The sequence below is a fragment of the Haemaphysalis longicornis genome, unplaced genomic scaffold (genome assembly GCF_048455015.1).
Source record: "Haemaphysalis longicornis isolate Haplotype H1 unplaced genomic scaffold, Haemaphysalis longicornis Haplotype H1 scaffold_4, whole genome shotgun sequence".
Classification (NCBI taxonomy): domain Eukaryota; kingdom Metazoa; phylum Arthropoda; class Arachnida; order Ixodida; family Ixodidae; genus Haemaphysalis; species Haemaphysalis longicornis.
Window position 1 is genome coordinate 41042691 of NW_027526361.1, and position 19392 is coordinate 41062082.

General features: G+C 48.8%; 1 protein-coding gene across 2 annotated transcripts in view; it reads right to left on the bottom strand.

Annotated features, from left to right (window-relative positions):
* Positions 1–16121, bottom strand: part of LOC144178562 (uncharacterized) — a 35957-nt gene extending 19836 nt beyond the window's left edge. The window contains exons 1-6 of one of the 2 annotated variants that reach the window (XM_077706503.1): positions 15128–16121; positions 14605–14742; positions 12875–13172; positions 8998–9156; positions 3408–3637; positions 1710–1852 (exon numbers count right to left, since the gene is read on the bottom strand). In XM_077706503.1, the coding sequence (XP_077562629.1) occupies positions 1710–1852; positions 3408–3637; positions 8998–9156; positions 12875–13172; positions 14605–14721 (947 nt within the window). In that variant the 5' untranslated portion in view covers positions 14722–14742; positions 15128–16121. Of the gene's footprint in view, positions 1–1709; positions 1853–3407; positions 3638–8997; positions 9157–12874; positions 13173–14604 lie in introns of both variants that reach the window. The other variant, XM_077706502.1, reaches the window with a different exon arrangement.
* Positions 16122–19392: the final 3271 nt, after the last annotated feature.

Here is a 19392-nt window from a genome sequence, read left to right on the forward strand (position 1 = left end):
CCCCGGCAGCAAAGAGGCGAAGCGGTACGTATACCAAACCTCCGCCGCTGAGGATGTTGCAAGCTCTTCGAAACGCTTCTATGCTTGCGGAAGTATCTCCGTGTCGATACGGTCCTTTCATTTCCGCGCTTTTACCGGCAAGGACGACACAGTTGAGGAAGGAAGCGGAGAGCTACCGGCGACTGGCGTAATAGCACCCGGAACACGGCACGAGGAAAATGTGCGGAAGAGGAACAAACAAGCCAGAACGCGTGCTTTTACGAATTCGGCTTCCTCCAGTCGGTATGAAGGGCGACAAAAATAAAATGCGCGAAGCCGATATCAAGCTGCATGTTTGCAAATGGCCTGCTCACGCGTTCGCTTACATCATAACGGATATACGCACGCGCGCATTTCGTTGCGTAAGAGCACTTGCGAGAATATAATTATTGCGTAATGGGTCCATTACACGCAATTTCTTGTGACGGACGGTTCACACGACAACGCAGTCAACCCGAAGAAAGGAGGTTGTAATGACTACTTCTCACACCGCGAAAGCTTTCCTCTGCTATAATGGAGGTTTGCAGAAGAGCGGAGAAGCGGTGCCGAGTCGATTGATGCAAGCGCGCGTCTGTGCGCATGCGCCACGACATGGATCGGTCAAATGTGACATTGATGTACGAGCGTCGTGTCAGCATAAGTGCAGTTGCCCCCGTAGTTGTTATTGCGTATATCTTGAAACGTTGCGCCCTCTCACGGCAGTTTGTAAGCGCCACCTAGAAAATATCTGTTTGAAGTCACGGGTGACCAGACATCTCGTCACCGAGTTTGGAGCTCCTTGAAGGAGAATGCACAGGGTAGCTCCGTTGCTGTCAGAGGCTGCACACATGTCCTATATGCATGGGGATTTGTGTGGACTGCGATTCGAAGAGCATCGAGGCAGATTTTGCACAGCGTTTGGAAAAATATGAATTTTTTTGCCGTGAAGGACGAACCGCTCACGTTGTCACCGCCGTCACTTTGTGCCGCATCTTTTGCCAAAGTGTCGAGGATACAGTTAACAAGAACGCAAGGTCAAGGGGGAGAAGATTGTAATCGCACGCCTTTTTCTTGTTCTCGTCCTGTTACTTATTATGTTCTAAACCCGCTGCCGGAGTCAAACTACGGAGATTAAACGCCTTACCCGCCAGGGTGGCTCAGTGGCTAAGGCGTTCTGCTGCTGAGCACGAGGACGCGGGTTCGATTCCCGGCCGCGGCGGCCGCTTTTCTGATGGAGGGAAGAAGCAGAAACGCCCGTGTGTATGACATTTTGGCGCAAGTTAAAGATCCCAAGGTAGTCAAAATTATTTCGGAGCCCTCCACTACGGCGCGCCTCATCGCCTGCGTTGCATCGGCGCGTTAAACCCTACAATCAATCAATCAATCAATCAATCAATCAATCAATCAATCAATCAATCAATCAATCAATCAATCAATCAATCAATCAATCAATGAAAAACTTAATTAAACACCTTGGGCTAACACCAGCTCTCCTAATTTACGCATTGACCCAGTGAAACGCGACATGATTTCTGTTGATTTCATCTGGCACAACGAAAACAGTTTCTCCTGCTTCTTGACTAAGTGCTGCACCGTATGTTCTCCCAACTGGAGGATTGTTCATCCAACGATAATGTTATGGTGCATCGCATGAATGCAGTGACAGATAAGGGAGATATGCTGTCACTCACTCGACGTTGAGCAGGGGGAAGGATACCGTCTTCCAGTAGTCGAAGGCGTACTCGCATGTGACGCGGAACCGCTCATCCGCCGAGTCTTCAATCAGCCGGTCGTACTGGACCGTTAGCGAGTTCCACAGTTGATGGCCCCGCACCTATGCAAGAGTAACGAAAGCAAATTGAATTTAATACGCGGAGACTAGGGCAGCCCACCAGCGTCCATGCATGACTCCCCAAATATTCCTTCGTTAAAATCCCAAACTAGCTCATTTGTTACCTTCCTTTTTTCGTTGAGTATTTCCTTCATGTCACGCCGTTTTCATTTTCTTTTCTTTGTTTTCTTGATGTTCAGGAGTTGCTGGCAAGTGTCCCTGTTGTTTTGACAGTACACTGTTGTAGTTGTTTTTTACCTCTAACGCTTTCTGATATTTGGTCATACTACAATGCCACACAGCAGGCTACCTTTGAAGGGACCCGCAGTATTTCTCATTGAAAAGATTACGGACGGTTCACCCTCCCCAAACGTTCTTATTTTAAACATTGGCTGACAGGCCTCCCTGCTCTGGCGAGTTGATTTTAATTTGAATTTTCACCCTCGGAGAAGAAGAGTAGATCAAATAAAATTTTCATGATGACCTTCTTTTTGGAGTAGTAGCAGTAGCCCTTTAATTATCGAACAGGAGGGGGAACGGGTGATTATGAAATGGGGTTAGGATCAATACTGGCAAAATAATATGGGGTGCTACTGAAAGAGTTCACCGTGGGCACCGCGAATTCCTGGAAGTTGAGTGGGTGTTTTGAAGTTTTCTAGACATTGTGGGTTTTTTTCTTTTGCTTAGTATTTGAAAAACAAGGATGAACCAATCAGTGACAGTGATCGCCTTCTGCTGTGTGCGAACAGTACCACCAAATCTTCTATCACCACCACCACCACCACCATCATCATCATCATCATCTCTACGCCCACTGCAGGGCAAAGGCCTCTCCCATAGATCTCCATTTATCTCGGTCCTGTGCTAACTGCGACCAATTTATCCAAGCAAACTCCTTGATCTCATCTGCCCATCTAACTTTCCGCCCCCTCCTCCCACGCTTGCCTTCTTTAGAGATCCACTCTGTTACCCTTAATCGCCAACGGTTATCTTGCTTTCGCATTACATGCCCCACCCACGTCCATTTCTTCCCCTTAATCTCTACTAATATGTCCTTAACACGCGTTTGTTCCCTGACCCACTCCGCTCTCTTCTTGTCCCTTAATGTTACACCTATCATCTTCCGCTCCATTGCCAGCTTTATTCGCCCAGAAGTAGAGAGCTTGGACTCTCTTTGCCGCGTTAGTCAGCCAGAAGATCTTGGTCCCTGGCGGCTTCTTCGGCCATCTGGACAAGGCGTAGCTGCGTTAGAGGATCAGAGCTGCGCAGCAGGGTCGTCCTCAATTTAAGTTGAACCCTCTTAGTGAGCCTCCAAGTTTCTGCCCCGTAGGTGAGTACCGGTAAGATGCAGCTGTCATACATTTTCTTCTTCAGGGACAATGGTAGGCTGCCATTCATTATCTGAGAATGCCTGCCGAATGCACTCCACCCCTTCTATATCTTCTATAAAGGTGCCAAATGTCCACACGGCCGCGGGCAATGGAGGCATAAACTGGAAGTTTGAAAAATCCTGTAAATCAAATCCCGTGTCCGTAAGTGCACAGGGGACGACACTGGCCTTCTCGCCGGCTGAAGAAGGCGCTTCTGGCTGGACGAGCAGGTCGCTGCGTCCCAGCGTGCCGCAGCGGTTGGCGCGCACGTCCAGGGTGTAGGTGGCGCCCCCGGAGCCGTTCACGTACACGCAGTCGGGGTCGTGCGCGTAGCTCGTGCTGTACACCAGGCCCAGGAAGGAGCCGTTGAAGCGAAGCTCGATGCGCATCAGGCCCTCGTGGCACTCAGCCGATATCACTGCACGGGTGTCCACAGGAGCAAGCGCTAATGTAGCGCAAATAATATTAATAATAACAAAAGCAGGACTTCGCCCCTGGAGGAGTGTCACTTGGGCTACGGCTGTAGTACTGGGTGTTTGAGATCTGCCATGATCAAATACTAGAGATCAGCTCAAGCTGTTTCGCTCATCGCACCAGTGTTGCGCTGCGGGTAACCAACATTATCAGTAAGAACTAGCGAGAGTGCAGGCTTCCTGTCAGTCCACACGCTGACAGTCTGCACGCTGTCTGTCAACTAGCTTGTGGAGCAATGAGCGTTGCAGCGCAAAATGCTGAATGCAGTATAGAAAAAAAAACTCAATTAAAAGAAATCAATATGAAATCAATATAAAAACAAATCAACTGGAGTAAATAGGAAAAGGCGCATGTGCGCACGAAAACCTCGCCGAGCTATGACGTCAGCGCGTGTCGGCACCACAGTAGCGTTGCCTAGCTTTGCCACGACGCTCGCGTGGGACTCGTGCCGCCACCTGCAGCAGACGCGATTCTGCTGGCACAAGCTCGGCTTTGGAAACGCGTCGCGGGGAGGCGCGATACAGTTTGTACAATACTTAAGGTACAAGCATGGCTTTGGAAACGCCTCGCGGGGTGGCTCACTGTATCGCTTGTTGCGAAGAGGGGTGCTTTTGACGGTGCAAATAGACGAAGTAATGCCGAAATGAAAGAAGCCAAAAGGCCGAGAAACGATAACGTTAATCAACGGACTAATTAGCTCCCCACACACCTGACCATACAAACCGAGCGGCGGCCACCGAACGAGTTCAAAAATTTTTTGGGGGGCCAATGATGACACTACGCAGAAAACTTGACCGAATCTCGAAGCATAACAACGCAGAAAACTTGGACTAGTCTCCAAGCATAACCTTGTATAAGGATAGCCGAAACAAGAATAAACTAGATGGGGCCGCCAGCTTCGCTGTTTGCCCAGTATTCGCGCAACTACTGCGAAGCTGCCCCCATTTTTTTATTTTTTAGCATTCTCAGCATCTTAGATTAGTATTTCTGTGCAGTAAGCGTCCCCTAAACGCCCCCCGAATGTCTTATGACTAGTGACTGTGTCGCTTAGTCATGAAAAGGGATCGCAAATTTGTGGTCGTGCTGCTGACAACTCGGCTAGTAATTCATCCTGCGCAAATAGTGCTTTCTGTACCTTGGTTTTACGATTCCCAATAAAAGTTTCAGTTGATGTTAAATAATTTCGCTGACTATTCTCCCGCCTTTAATTAGTTTTGGATTTTCTACTAGCGTATCATTCAAGCAGGTATATACAGCTTACAGCTCCAGTGAAACGTAGTCAGTGAAGCTTCGCATGTGAGCTTGTGCGCAGTTACTTTTACTTCATAGACTTTACTAAGCTTCATACAATCTACAAACTACCAAACTAAAGCCGCATTCTTCCGGGCATAAACCTTGCCGTGGCTTAATTTTAACTGAGCGACCGAATTGCGATGTCCTGCCGGCGGCCGGCCGACTGACTGTCGTAGGGTCGGCGAGCCGCGCAGTCAACCCAAGCCTGCTATAGAGTAACACGAAACGTCATAGGAAACCGCTGCTGAAAATATTTCAAAGGAAGAAGAGGTGGCCACTGGCAGCTGCTGTCTACTATCACCGTCATTGTAATGATCCATTCGCCATTAAAGATTCGCTCACGTCCCGCGGTCCTCGCCTCGGTTCTTTAACAAAATGGTGCCGTGACCAGGATCAAAGGATAACACAGTTGAAGACCTGAGTGCGGACCGCCCCACAACGATGACGTGAGTGACCGCAACGATGGGACTACACTGCTGCTCCTGACCATTGACCGAAAGCGTCCGCGGAGAAAACACAAGGACTTGAGGACGCGCCAGACCTGCTGCGGACCCCACGCTCTCAACGATTTACCGATTCTCCGCGGACGCCTCGCGACCACTGAAAGACAACGACAACGGCTTCGACATCAACGACAACGGCTTCAACATTCAACCGAGCGTGATCCTTCTCGACGACCACCTAGACATTAACGACGTCGAGAATGGACCTGCAAGGCCTTTGCCAAACAAGAAGCCTAATCCGACAGGACGTCAAAGCACTGATCGACGACATTAAATCCCGCATGACTGACAAGACATCATCAATCGGTGAGCTAATGTTCCTGAAAGTTTATTAGAAAGATATGAAATCCTGAAGAAACTGGACGGTGAAATTGAAGAGCTTGTCGAACTGGACGATTTAGAGAAAGAATATGAAGCATCATTAGAATTCGAAGATTCAATCCTGCTGACAAAATTTAGAATGGAGCGATTGTTCCCGGAGTTACAAAACTACCCTAGAAATGACACTTTAGCAATAGCCTCCGAAAAAGACAACCGCACCATAAAGAACAAAGAGTCAGCACTGAAGAGCAGTGGCCGTCCTAACAGAAACAGCGATTTGGCGGCACATTCGAAACACGATCGTCAGGAGCCTCAGGTCGCCGAACGAGCTGGTACCTTCAAAGACGAACATAATGCCTCAACTGACAAAGTGCAGGCAGCCGCTCCTGATGCTCGTCCAGACGAACTGACCAGAGCTTTTTCCACAGTTGATGCTGCAAACGATGAACCGGCTTCATTACCTCCAATGAGTGTAACGAGTGATAAAAGCGACGGCACCGCAGTGGAGGTACCTAAAGAGACGTCGTCTTCTGCGCAAGATTTTGAAGAGAATAAAAAGTGCTCAGCGTACAACGAGCGACTTCAGGGAACACCAAAGAGGAACCAAAGAACACTGCAGAAACATCAACACATTGACCCAGTTTCAGGCTCACCCTTCGAGCGTTCAAATATATGTTGCGCTCCCGGAAACACGACTTCAAAGGGGATTTTATTGACTACGGCACATCGTAAAGATTTCATAACCCCGATGCCAAAACGACGACGGCGAAGCTGGACGACCCTGCGACAAGCATGTACAAGTAGCACAAATAACGCTAAATGGAAACGCATGATCAAGTACAGAGTGATAGAAAAAACAAAAAGGCAAGACAAAGTCCCACGTAGAAGGACCTGTATACACCTCAAGATACTCGTCCGGTACCTGAATTTCTCTAGGACCCGACAGTCAACCCGACGCCCATGCAGCATGATGTTTGTGCGAATACTTCAAGGTCGTCATCCAGGACGAACGACGGTCCAAACTAGTCGATTAACCTGTTCAGATTCCGCGATGCACAGGTTTCACAGACGCAGGAAACATCGGTGGAAACGAAAGCATGGACTAACCCGGTGCGGCTACCACGGACGTGACATCGATTTGTGCTACGGACTGTATAATGATTTTCAACTTGGACTGATGGGTACATCGAAGAGAGCTATGCGAGATGACCGCTAAACACGGTTAGTTCTTCCCGTCATGTTCAACATCTTCCTGTGCAAATCGCGTGGCCGGGAGGATGTTGAAAATATTTCGAAGGAAGAAGAGGTGGCCACTGGCAGCTGCTGTCTACTATCACCGTCATTGTAATGATCCATCCGCCATTAAAGATTCGCTCACGTCCCGCGGTCCTCGCCTCGGTTCTTTAACAACCGCTAAGGAAGATGCAGAGAGGAGAACAGCACTTTCGAATTGATTTTTCTACTAAATAAAGGTTGGGCGAAACATGGCCTAGGGAGTCCTGACTTCAATTTGCGCAAGTAGTCCCAGAATGTTTACAAATTCCTTCAGTGTACATTTAAGAGAAATATGGTTAAACTGCGAAGCTTTCTCCTATGCAACCGGAGCCAAAATCAAAGTCCAAAATCCAGACTGCTTCTACCATGTCGGGATGGCGCAATGGGGTACACGTCGGGTTCATAACGCGGGAAACCCATGTTCGATTCCGACCACTCAAAGCGTTTTAAGTGCAGAGCCCTTTAGGGGCTCGCCTTGTTGTAACGCTCGATGTCAAGCGACTGCCGGAATTTGGCGGCGCAGCGAGATAACGGACCCAAGTAGAGCCCGGCGTTCCGTCGTCGCGGCGTAACACAGGGAATTCGAAAAACCAAGCGATTTAATTAGTCTAAACCGTTCGAAACTCGTGATTCGCAGGCGCTTGTCTCCCTGTTGTTTAGCGCGAAGAAAACGGCAGATACATTTGAGGGAGAATATGCGCAATTAAACGGCAGCGCCAGTGTTCATTTCGTTAGGAACGCTCGTTGGGTTGGTTTTTACGCAAGCGAAGAAGAGTGGCAGTGCAACGCTGGCACGTGCGGGAGGAAAAGCAAGCGCAAAAATTGGCCGCGTATCTGCTCCTTTCGTTGCAAATGTCGTCAAAAGACGATAGTCTTTATCGACTTTTGCCAAGTAAATGCCTCCCTTCGCTTTCCCGCTCACCTTTCATGTTGTTCCTCTTGCGTCGCGCTCCTCCCAAGGTAAAGACGCCACAGGTTTTTTTTTTTTTTTAATCATTTTAAATTTCCCGCGTTCCACTGCTCCAAACCGGGTGTCTCGATGCCAACGCTGCCGTACGGCGAAGACGTGCGTGCATCGAGGCGGACTACTTAAACGTTTATAGAACCGCGTTTCCCTACTCCACGTGCGTTGCAAGCAGAACGTGGAACCTATCTAGTGGAACCTTTCGTAACTGTTGCGGGTTGATTTCTTAAAATGGCGCCAGAAGATATATAGTGGCGCGGGCGACAGCAGGCGACGGCGGAGGGAATTTTTTTCTGCAGTTGATGAAGTATTTAATTTCGCGAAAGCCAAGAATGTATGGTTTTTTTATAAAGGAACACTGCAAATATCACTTTTGTATTAATTTGTTGTCTTATATTTGCGTAATGTCTTGTTCTTCTTCAACAATGTTGACAAGTATGAACATTACGCCGGACTTAGACGGGTAGATTTAGCTGTGACTATATAAGACTATTGCGCAGGCATTGTTTTACTTTGGCCGGGTGGCTGAATCGAGTCACAGACACAGACGGACAGACGTACAGACAGACAGACCAAAATTTCTGGGTTTAAGTAGCCCAAGAAAGACTATCGTCTTTAAAACTCCCGCTGACGCAGTTTCAGGCAGGGGGCTCGCGAGCACTGCGAAGGCGGGAAGTTTGAATTGCTTGATGATCGCAGTGAGCGAATAACGGCACTACAGCCCATTACGGCAAATCACTGCTCTGCACTTCCGACAGCTTTGTTGAGTGGGATGGCATTAATGTTTTGCTTGAGGCGCTTGATGCGCCTTCGCTTGTCATCATCGCTTTGTGAAACCCGCTGTGTAAAGTTGGCTTTCCTGCAGTGCGTTCTAGAGTGAATGGCCCACCTTATCAATGAGAAATAGAAAACATCGCTTTAACACGGTGTGTTACGCGAGTGACGCACCTTTGACGCGGACTGGCACGTCCGCGGGGTCTTGGACGAAAGGTGTGTATCCCGGTTCATGAATGCGGCCGTGGCCATGATCGTACAGCGGCTTCCGTCTCGGCGCTCCCGTGGGCCGTTTCTTGACCCTCTTGATGGAGGGAAGTCGTTCCACTGTTCCTGCACGCGTAAAAAAACCCGGCATCACGAAACTATGCGATATCCGTTTAGAAATCAAGGAACTGCAAACATTGTTTTCTCTATAGCCACGGCTAGTATTAGTACAAGAGCCAATGGACTTTGAAGCCACGACGAGACAGTGGAGTTGCACGGTAGAGTCTCGTCACTAACTTAAGTTACGCAAAGCCGCCATTTCGTTGAAACTGCGAAGCTTCTGGGTCCGATACCACACGCACACACGCACGCATGAAAACACATAATCACGCACACCTGCATGTTACAGCCAGAATGAGCACGCAATCTTCATGAACATCACGAAGGTTTAAGGCCACAATTGCACCCGATTTGCTTCTTCTTCGCTGCCGCGACGACGTTTACTCCATCATTGTTGCTATAACTGTGAGCTTCCTTCATTTTTTGTTTGGAAGTGATAATCATTGGACATCACCTTGGAGGGGCGTACGCTATGACGCGTCTTTCTCGTTTCAAGAAAGTGGTGCCACGATTACAGCGAACGCTGGAGATTTTTCTTGGCCAATCTTGGCCAATCTTCCCAAGTGGACATGCTTGGCTTGACAAACGTGCCCAGGGAACGCTAGGCGGTTGTCGCGGGGTACAGCGGTGACCGCCTAGCGGTGACCGCTCGGCAATTTCTTGGAATACTAAACGGCGAACACGTAAAATTACGATTTGCCAAACAGATTCGCTGTAAAAAAATTACACCATCTTCCCGTAGGGGAACCCTGAGTAGTATGCGAAGCAGCCATGCGGTCGACTGAAGTTCCCATTAGTTTTCAGTTCGTCGTTTCTGTTGACGTTCAGCTTCGCGCGTGCCTTTGTTGTATCAGTAGCTTCTTGACGTAGTTTGAATGAGTGAAGGACATAAGGCGCGTTCGTAGCATATGCTCCCGTCTCAATTTGTAGCGCAGTGGGAAGAGCGCCACGTACTTCCCGTTGCGGCCAGAGTCGTGGGATCGAAACCGGGCGCCGCCTAACTATTTATTTTTATAGTGGACTGCGCTGACTTCAGCTAAAATGCTGACGGGGCTTAAGAGGCGCGCATGCGCAGTAGAGTGCGGACGGCGGACAACGACAACGAGGGAGGGAGGGACACAGCCCTGAGCATGAGATGCTTCGCATCTAAAAAAACAACATTCACAGCTTACTTTTGCGCAATTAAGTTTGTGCCCATAGTGCACCGTTATCGTCATTATTTTAGCGTGGTACAGCGCTGGACATATTCTCTCTGTAAAAAAATCTCCTGTCAAACGGAACATAATTTTGTGGCCCATTGAGGTTGTTTTTAAACAAGATTTAATGATCCGCTTCAAATGCGCTTTGAATTCATCGGCCGGAGAAGCACGCATCCGAGCTTGCGAAACAGAGAGATGTCGGCAATTGTTAACCGCTCCACAAAGCGTTTCGGGGTAGAGCTATACAACATGCATTCTCGTGCACAGTGCTGTATAAAGGGAACGGATCATTATACCCCTCGGCTTCCGCTCCCGGGATCAATTTCCCTCTTCGGCAGCAGAATTCCAACGTTAGGGCACAAGGCCGCAATAAGCTTTGTATACGCCGGCATTTTCGCGTTACATCTAGCTCAGGGTAGCCTAACATCACGCACTGTCAATGATGTCGGCGCGGAAACTTGCTTCAGTACACAAAACACAAAGCACACAGAGAGAGAAAGCGGGTAGAGGGAATGGAAGAGGGAGGGAGGGAGGGAGGGAGGGAGGGAAAGAGAGAGAGAAAGAGAGAGAGAAAGACAGAGAGTGACAGAGAGGATAATGCGAGAGTTGTTTTTGTCGGTAGATTTCCCAGTCGAGGGCAGGTCAAGCGACTTTTACAGCTTTGTTAGAGAACGAGGCACTGTCTTCATTCATGATTGTAAAACCGCTACTTGAAAACGACGACGAAGGAAGAGACACTTCGTCGTCGTTTTCAAGTAGCGCTTTTACAATCAAGAATCTGTACCAACAAGCCCAACTGGCAGTTCTTCTAGCTGTCTTCATCCCCTCTTGGTCGTCCCCGTATTCTGTGCGCTTGTCATGAAGTTCCAGCAGATTATCAACTACCCGCCGCGGTGGCTCAGTGGCTATGGCGTTTTGCTGCTGAGCACAAGGACGCGGGTTCGATTCCCGGCCGCGGCGGCAGCCTTTCTGATGGAGGCGAAAAGCAAAAACGCCCGTGTGTGCGAGATTTCGGCGCACGTAAAAGATCCCCAGGTGGTCAAAATTAACCCGGAGCCCTCCACTATGGCACACCTCATTGCCTATGTAGCGTCGGCGCGTTAAACCCTACAATCAATCAATCAATCAATCAATCAATCAATCAATCAATCAATCAATCAATCAATCAATCAATCAATCAATCAATCAATCAATCAATCAATCAATCAATCAATCAGAGTATCAACTAGTGGTCGAGCATTTTACCAATGGTTATACCCGCGTAAAAAATTCGCAAATAGATATCTCAACGTAAGAATGCGTAGAAAAGAAGCAGCTATAGATTACCGCTTTGTTTTCGTAGAGATGGAATGTCCCGTGGTAATTTTCGTCCCACCCATATAACCAATGCATAACGTTTGAGAGCTCACCACAAAGGAGGCTTCTGGGGAACGCGAGCTGTCAAACACGATTCCCCAATTCCTACATCGCCTGCTATAGTTGAGTGCAGCGAGATGTTTGTGGACCAATCCAGTTGAAAGCGGCATCACTGCACGAAAAAAGGCTGCGAGTTTCTAGTACGTGCACGATGCGACGGGTTGGCGTTATGACTGATGAGGTGAGCAGCCGCAACGCAGGTTTGTTATTCGATAAAACAACTCGTTTTTTCACGTTCTTTAATTTCAGCGTAGAGTTGGCTGTTTCGATTTCTGAAGTGAGCATAAAATTCCTGCATGTAACATTTTCAGAGATAAAGAAATGCTGTTCTCAGTCATTTGAAGGGAGGGCGCGCTTCCCAGCAGCTTTCAGGTCACCTAAATGTAGCGCAGATGACCTAGAAGGACATTGCGAAACTTTTACAAAGCTATTCGTAACGTGCCTTGGGACATTTTTTACTGGAATCGATATGACGTTAACACGAATATTCGAGTATTAAGTCAGTCATAAGGCCCAATTAAGCCACCGTGATGGCTCAGAGGATAAGGCACTGTGCTGCCGAGCTTAAAGACGTGGGTTCGAACCCGGCCGCGGCGGCAATTTTTCTGGTGGAGGCAAGAAACGAAATCAACCGTGTGTTAAGATTGGCGCACGTTAGAGATCCCCGGGTGGTCTAATTAAATCCTTACACCTCCACTGTGGCGCATCTCATAGACCACTAGCAGCTCCGGCGTGTTAAACCCCCGTTTATTTTTTTCAATTCAAGAAATTACAACGCATATCCGCATTAGCGCACCGTAAAAATGATAGTTCTGTATTTGACCATGATATTGCCCCTGTTCACTTAAAACGTAGCATTTAGAGGAACTTGGATCGTGATATCCGGCTTTTCGATCATTGGCTACAGGAAACACGAGGGTTGCGCTATTTTCAATTACCACGTATCTCCGTTGGTTCCGTTATATGAAATATTGAAGACCTCCCCTGCTTCCGCTGACGTGTTGCTAGCCCGCAGCCTATTCTGTAACCCGTGTCGGACTTTGGTGCCGTCATATACGTTAGGAGCAGCTACAAGGCAGTGTAATAAGTGTGACGAAAAGTCCTCTTACCTTCGCCTGCAGGCCGTCTCAACACAGAGTCATCACGTTGCAGCGAGTCACTGCCAATGCTTGTTTTGTTGTCTTTATCCGGGCTCCCGCTGCTTGCCTTCAGCACTGAGCTGGCTTCTCCCGCGAGCTCGCTTTCAGCTGTCGAGTTTTTCTCCGGACTCTTCACTCTCTCGAGAGAAATTGAGGAGAAGTTCACGAGCGACGTGGCGGACACTTCCAGGCTCTGCGCTGTGTCATTCGACGAGGTAGAGTTTGTGGTCGTCGGCGTGGCAATGGTTGTTGACCCTTGCGACGATACCTGCGGAATTGTGCACGCAGTATGCTAAGTAAATGGCTTCACTGGAGCGCGAGACAAGATTATGGACAGGTGTTGTTAATTTTGGGTGCCACGTGCTGTGTTTAACCAGATTTCGTAGCGCTTACTTAAGCACCCTCGCTTAAAATCCGTTTGCAAGGTGTTACTATCTTGTTATCGCAACTTTCACGCTGCTGATATTAATTCCAAGAGAGCACATCGTCGACTTTCGTCAACGACGGAGGTACGTGCGGTGACAGCCACGCAATATCCGAGTTGATTTGTCCTCCGGGCGCATTCTAAGGTACCAGTGTTTGATAGTGTCCTATGGTGGGGAATCTGAAAGATAGCAAGGGTTAAGATGATGCTTCGTACTACAAGGCACCGTGTTGTTGGCAACATTTGCATGCAACGGTAACAACGGCATAAGTGATGCTTAATTACAGCGCAAACCTTAGCTTTCAAACATCGGGAAACTAAGCCACCCGTGATACAGCTCATTCGGCAGCGCTGCACACAGCTGAAGAATGCTTGGACGAAATCGGACTGTGGACTTCCAAAAACACAATTGCGGATTACGCAGGAAACAAATTGGCCTACTCGGTAGGTCATTAATTGGATGCTTTGTTGGAGCGCTTGCATATAAGAAAGAGCACAGACGTAAAGAGTTAGCAGTGGAGGAAAAATATCCGCCGTCGGATGACTCCCAATGAATACCCGAAAGGAAAGTATGTTTCGCCGTCGATTGGTGCCTGGTACCTGTCGAGAGACATTGGGAATGGCATTGGCATCGTCATGCGCATAAGCCACGCTAGTCGATGGACGAATAGGCAAGCCCGCAGCAAACTTGTCCGCAGCAAACATTTTACTCTTTAAGAGTCCCCAGTTGCCCGTCTAAAAACATATATTACAAAAGCTGTTGCAATTGGAAATGACGCATATACATTACTGTGACCGGAGCTTTATATTTCAGGACCCCCCCGGAAGAGGCTGACAGGCGTTTGCATCCTGATGCGCACAATGGCTACGCATTGCCGGAAACATTACGAAGAGCGCTTGTGCGATTTTTTACACTGTTGACGTTTGAAGACTTAGGCCTTCCCAAGCATAAAACTTACAGCGAATATACCGGGGCGTTGTCGCCCACTTAGACGCAGACCAAACATCATTTCTAACTTACCGGAAAGTCATCTAGCGTTAAAAATATCAGTAACACATGCGTTCATAGCAAACGTATCAGTTAATGAATACATTCTGCCAAAATGATGTGTCGAGCTCAAGCAAACTGGGCTATTCTGTGGCGCAAGAGACTGTACTGTCGGAATTCTTCTTCCGTTTGCCTTGAGTTTCTTTAACATCACAAGAATGCAGCAGGTCGTTCTATTTATAACTTCAGTCACGAACTGCAATAATTGAGAAGTGCTAAACATTTTACCTTTTGGATGACACATTCTAGGGTTAGTCCCAAAAATAACACGATTTTCGGTAAGCCGAGTAATAGCCGCCATGGAGTAGCCCTCTTGGTCATCGCTGCATGCCGGGCATTGGTCATAGCCTGCGGTAATCCTGGTGCCTGCAGAGAGAAGGCGAGATGAGCCCGAGTTAAGAAATTACGGAATTCATTTTTAAAATGTGCCGTTGTATACCCAGCGAACAGCTACCTGTTCCTGCAATTTTCTCTCGTATAGCAAGCATTCAAGTCACATCCGCTAGTTTAAGGCAAGGGAAGTAAGCGCTTGATCTACTAATGGAAAAGTTAAAGAGGCACAGTACAATTGTGTGCACCTGCAGTTTCCGTGAGGTCGCCGCTGATATCGTTGCAGTAGCTTGATTCTACGCACTGCACGTAGAGAAAACGTCCAAAAAGCCGTACGAGCGACAGTTCTCCCTAAAAGTACGAACTGCTTGTTAACGAAAAGCTTCGAATCCCAAACAAAGTCCTGTCAGCAATCACTCACCTGTGGTCCGGCGTAGCCGCGCGGTGTACCGTTGCGGTCATATGCGATCCGCTGCCCACTGACGGCTTTCTTTGGCCGTGCCCGAGGTGAAAGTGGTCCTCGGGGCCAGCTGACAGCGCCCAATTAGCGGCCACAGGATCGCTGACCCTAATGAATTGCGTAAGCCCGCCGACGCCACCTTCCTCTCCTCTTCTGCTCGGACCCCCTCGCATCTTCCATCCGCGACTCCACGGGGGGAGGACGCGTAGGCGGCCGGTCGTGGACAATGCCTTGGCGCCCCCGCTGCGTGGCCCATCCATGCCTGCCCGTGCGGGCGTGCCCGTTCGCGTAACGCGCCACAGTTGCGTCACTGTCCACACCGACGACCCGCAGCCGGACAGTTGAGCAACACACTGGCCCAGTGCTGGCACAGCCCGACACTGGTGGACACTGGCCTCTTCCTCTGGCAGGCCAATAGGTTGTTAGGAAGAGACGGTCTAAAAGGCTGCACGATGTCCGGTCTTCTACAGTATACGTGTTTTGACGTCCGCGTCCGGTTTAGTGTCGTGGTTAAGTTGATAATAGCTTCAAATGACGTGATGAGAACTTGAGCTTCTGATAACGAGTAGATTTGCGATTCCCCCTCGTCTCATCCTACTTGTTAACACCGCGAAGCTTGAACATTGAAAGCATGGTTTTTGGATCAGTGCAGCATAGTGTATTCAGAGAAAACGAGAACGAATTATGAATCAGAAGTCAGATTGGGTTATAACCTTATCTTATCAAAGCTCCGAAATTTCTGGGCTTTTACGCGCCAAAGCTACACAATGGACTATGAGGCCGCGGTAGTAGAGTGCTACGGGCTAATTAAGGCTGCGTTTCCATTCGCGGACAGCTTGATGGACAGCTTACGAAGCAGTCTAATTATGCGTCTAAAGGAATAAGAATTGGAAAGGCGCAGCGGTCATGAACGCAACACCAACGCAGACGACAACCTCGTATAGCAGACATGTCTAGAAACAGAAGTCGCAGGTTTCGTAAATTATATTACCGTTATTATTACAAACATTACGTAATTGAAAAATTAAACAAAATCATTGTTACCACTATTAAATTACACTAAATATTCCAATAAAAGAACAAGTTAGTTCGTAACAACATTAATACGCGAAAAGGTGGCGCTGGCGTCACTTGATGGTTTGGGCAGAAAGGAGCCTGCATCGCTGCTGACTTCGATGTTGTCTCCCCGAAGCAGTCCGTTGACTACCTCGTTCGGATTGAATGGAGCTTAACATGGCGAACTGTCCGCGAAGACGGCAACGAAGCCGTCTGAAGGGGAAATTGGGACGCAGCCTAAGATAATCTAGGAATCTTTGACGTGCGCAGAAATCTCGACACACGGGTGTTTTCGTTCCTCGCGTCCATCAAAATTCCGGCCGCCACGGTCGCAATCGAACACAATTCTTGTCTATATCTTATTCCGACCTCTAACGCTGATTTGACTGGTGCACCGAGAGCTCAATAAGCGCGTGCTTCTGGAAGTGTTTTTTTTTTCATGCTCACTTTTAAAAAAGGGAGCAAATTGCGTGACTGTACCATGGAAAGTGATATCACTCCCTTCAAAGGCAACAAAAAGTAGAATTTCAGCGAGTTGATTTTGCCATCGTCTTGTAAATAGAAATTGTGGCTTGTTTCTTTTTCTTTTTTGCTCAGAAAGCAGCGAATAGCTTGCTTGAAATATGATTGAGGCCGCTATCGTCGGGCCTCGAGACTTCGCTTCCCTTATGCGTATAGAAATGTCCATGTTAAAAGAAACCCAAGATTAGCGTAGAAATTTTGTTCCCGAATTCAATGTTCACTACGAGTTGCCTTACACTGGTATCTTGGAATCGATTGTATCGGGATGACTGGAAATAACTTTAGTGTTTACCAAATATTCTACCTGAGGAAGCCGCCCAAACCTGGACAATGCGCAGGTTAAACACGAAGGACCGGAAGACTCACTTTCTCGCAGTCAACCGACACCTGTCAGACGCGTTTAAACTGGGTTTCGTGTACAACATATTTGCAGGAAACTTCATGAATTCATTCAGTAGTATTGTCATGGCTTTCTCGTACAGAGCTGTGCTTTATTCTGACATCGTCTCAATTTCCCCAAGGGGGAACAATTTTAACAGCAGAGCTGTTTAGGCCGACACAAATCTTTCCGGCAAGACAGAAATCCCCGAGCGCACGTGAGCGCGTGCCCCGCGGCGACTGCCCGGTGTCGTCCAGGCTTGCGCGTGGGCTTACGCCACATGAGGAGCTCCCGCCTTCGTCGTCGTCGTCGTCGTCGTCGTGTAGGGGCCGGCGCGTCGCGGGTCCACCACGCCGAAGACGATGACGACGAATCTGTAAAGCCATCTCTTCACAATCCACACGTGGAGACGGCCACCGGGCCAACTGACGACGAAGTGGAGGTCTACCGGGGCGAGGAAGCGCTACTAGAGGATTTGCCCTTCGCGGCTGCGTCGTCGAAGACGACGATGAAAGGGATGACGACGATTGCTACCGCATAGAACACTGTACATACTTTAATGGTCTTTGCTTTACAGTGCCGTCCAAAACGCCTGTGCACTGCTGGGGTCCGGCTGCTCCCTCTCTCCTTGGATCCGTGTCTGTGTGGGGAGAAGCTATAGGTCGACCCCAAGCTCTGCTGTTTCTCCAGCCTTGCACCGCTAGTGGAAGCGGCGCCAATTTGTTGTATACTAAAAGGAACGTTATTCATAGCTGTATTCAGAGCAATCGGATCTTCTCAATCGTTTCATTCTCCTCAAAAACTCCATGGGTATAGCAGAGCTGCGATCAATTTTCCTTATCTTTTGAATGATTGTGACGTTTAACACGACCAAGCAATACCTGCGCTGTGAGGCGCGCAGTTGTACGGCAAAGGCTCGTTAATTCGAACTCTAAGGGGACCATAAAATTGTTCGAATTAAGAGGAGTTCGGATTAGCGGGCGGGCGCTATATATAGAATGAATGGAAATCGCGCCACACTGCGCGGGCACAACACAAAGAAGCCACGTCTGGACTCGTCTTTGCGAACTAGGCGCTAATACACGTTTGTGGCGGGTGATTTCGTAAATAATGCTTCGTAAGCAATAATGGCATGTGCCGGAGCACTGGCACCCATAGCTGGCACCGGTGGCGCGGCGCCCTCTGAAGAGGCGAATAAGGTGTTGCAGGGGCGTAGCGCGCGCGCCATGCTGTTGTTTTTATGTTTCGTTGTTTTGCGTCTCTAGTAAATTTGGTTTGGTTTGGATTTGCAACACATTGTGATCACCTTGGCCGACCGACTTTTTTTGCCAGGAGCGATGAAAACCAGGGGATCATAGTTCGGATCGTGGTTTGGATTAACCGCTCTGGATACCGACGCGTTCGAATTATCGGGAGTTTTCCCCCATTGAAATATACAGGGCTGTGCCGGGACCGGGGCGTGAGTTCGAATTAACCGGAAGTTATATTTAACCGAGTTTGAATTAACGAGCTTTTACTGTAGATTACTGCGGGCTAATGAATATCACCTGGGAATTTTTAATGTGCGCCGAAATATCGGCGCACCGGCATTTTCGAGTTTCGCCTCCACCAGAAAAGCAGCCACCGCGGCCGGAATCGAACTCGCGTCCTTGGGACCAGCATTGCAACGCCTTAGTCACTGAACCACCGCGGCGGGTTTTCTTTTTTCCTATCTTCACGTGTATGAATTTTTTCCGCAGTGGTAGTAGCATGAAAAGAGCTTATGTTTAACGCGTCTTCACGCGCGCAGCACGAGAACTCAGTGGTGCGCACTGCCTGGTTGCATCAGCAACAGCAGCAGCAGCGCCATAAAACCGGGAGGAGAGGCGAAGAAAGCTTCGCTCTAAAAACGTGCATGAAAATTTGGACCGAACCCTTCCCGGCTCACAACCAAAGAATGCTGCGCATTTAAAAATGGGAGGTTGTTACTGTTAGGATTACAAAGGATTGACGAATGGGGCAGGATGAGCTTGATCAATGGGCTCGTACCTAAACAGCGACCGTGCTCGCACATATCGCCGGTTCCCCGGATGCGCAGCGCCCATCCCTAACGCTCCAAGTTCCTGCGCCGCATTGTGGCCGCCGCCGTTGCCACAGAGCGGACCTTCTTTGCATGAGCATGGTTGCCTCCGGCCCGAGGCTTGCGCAGGCGTTCGGCCCGGAGGGCCAAGGCCGAAAAGCGGCGCTCATTAATGTGCGCCGGCGGCGACATTGGACTCCGATGTCTCAG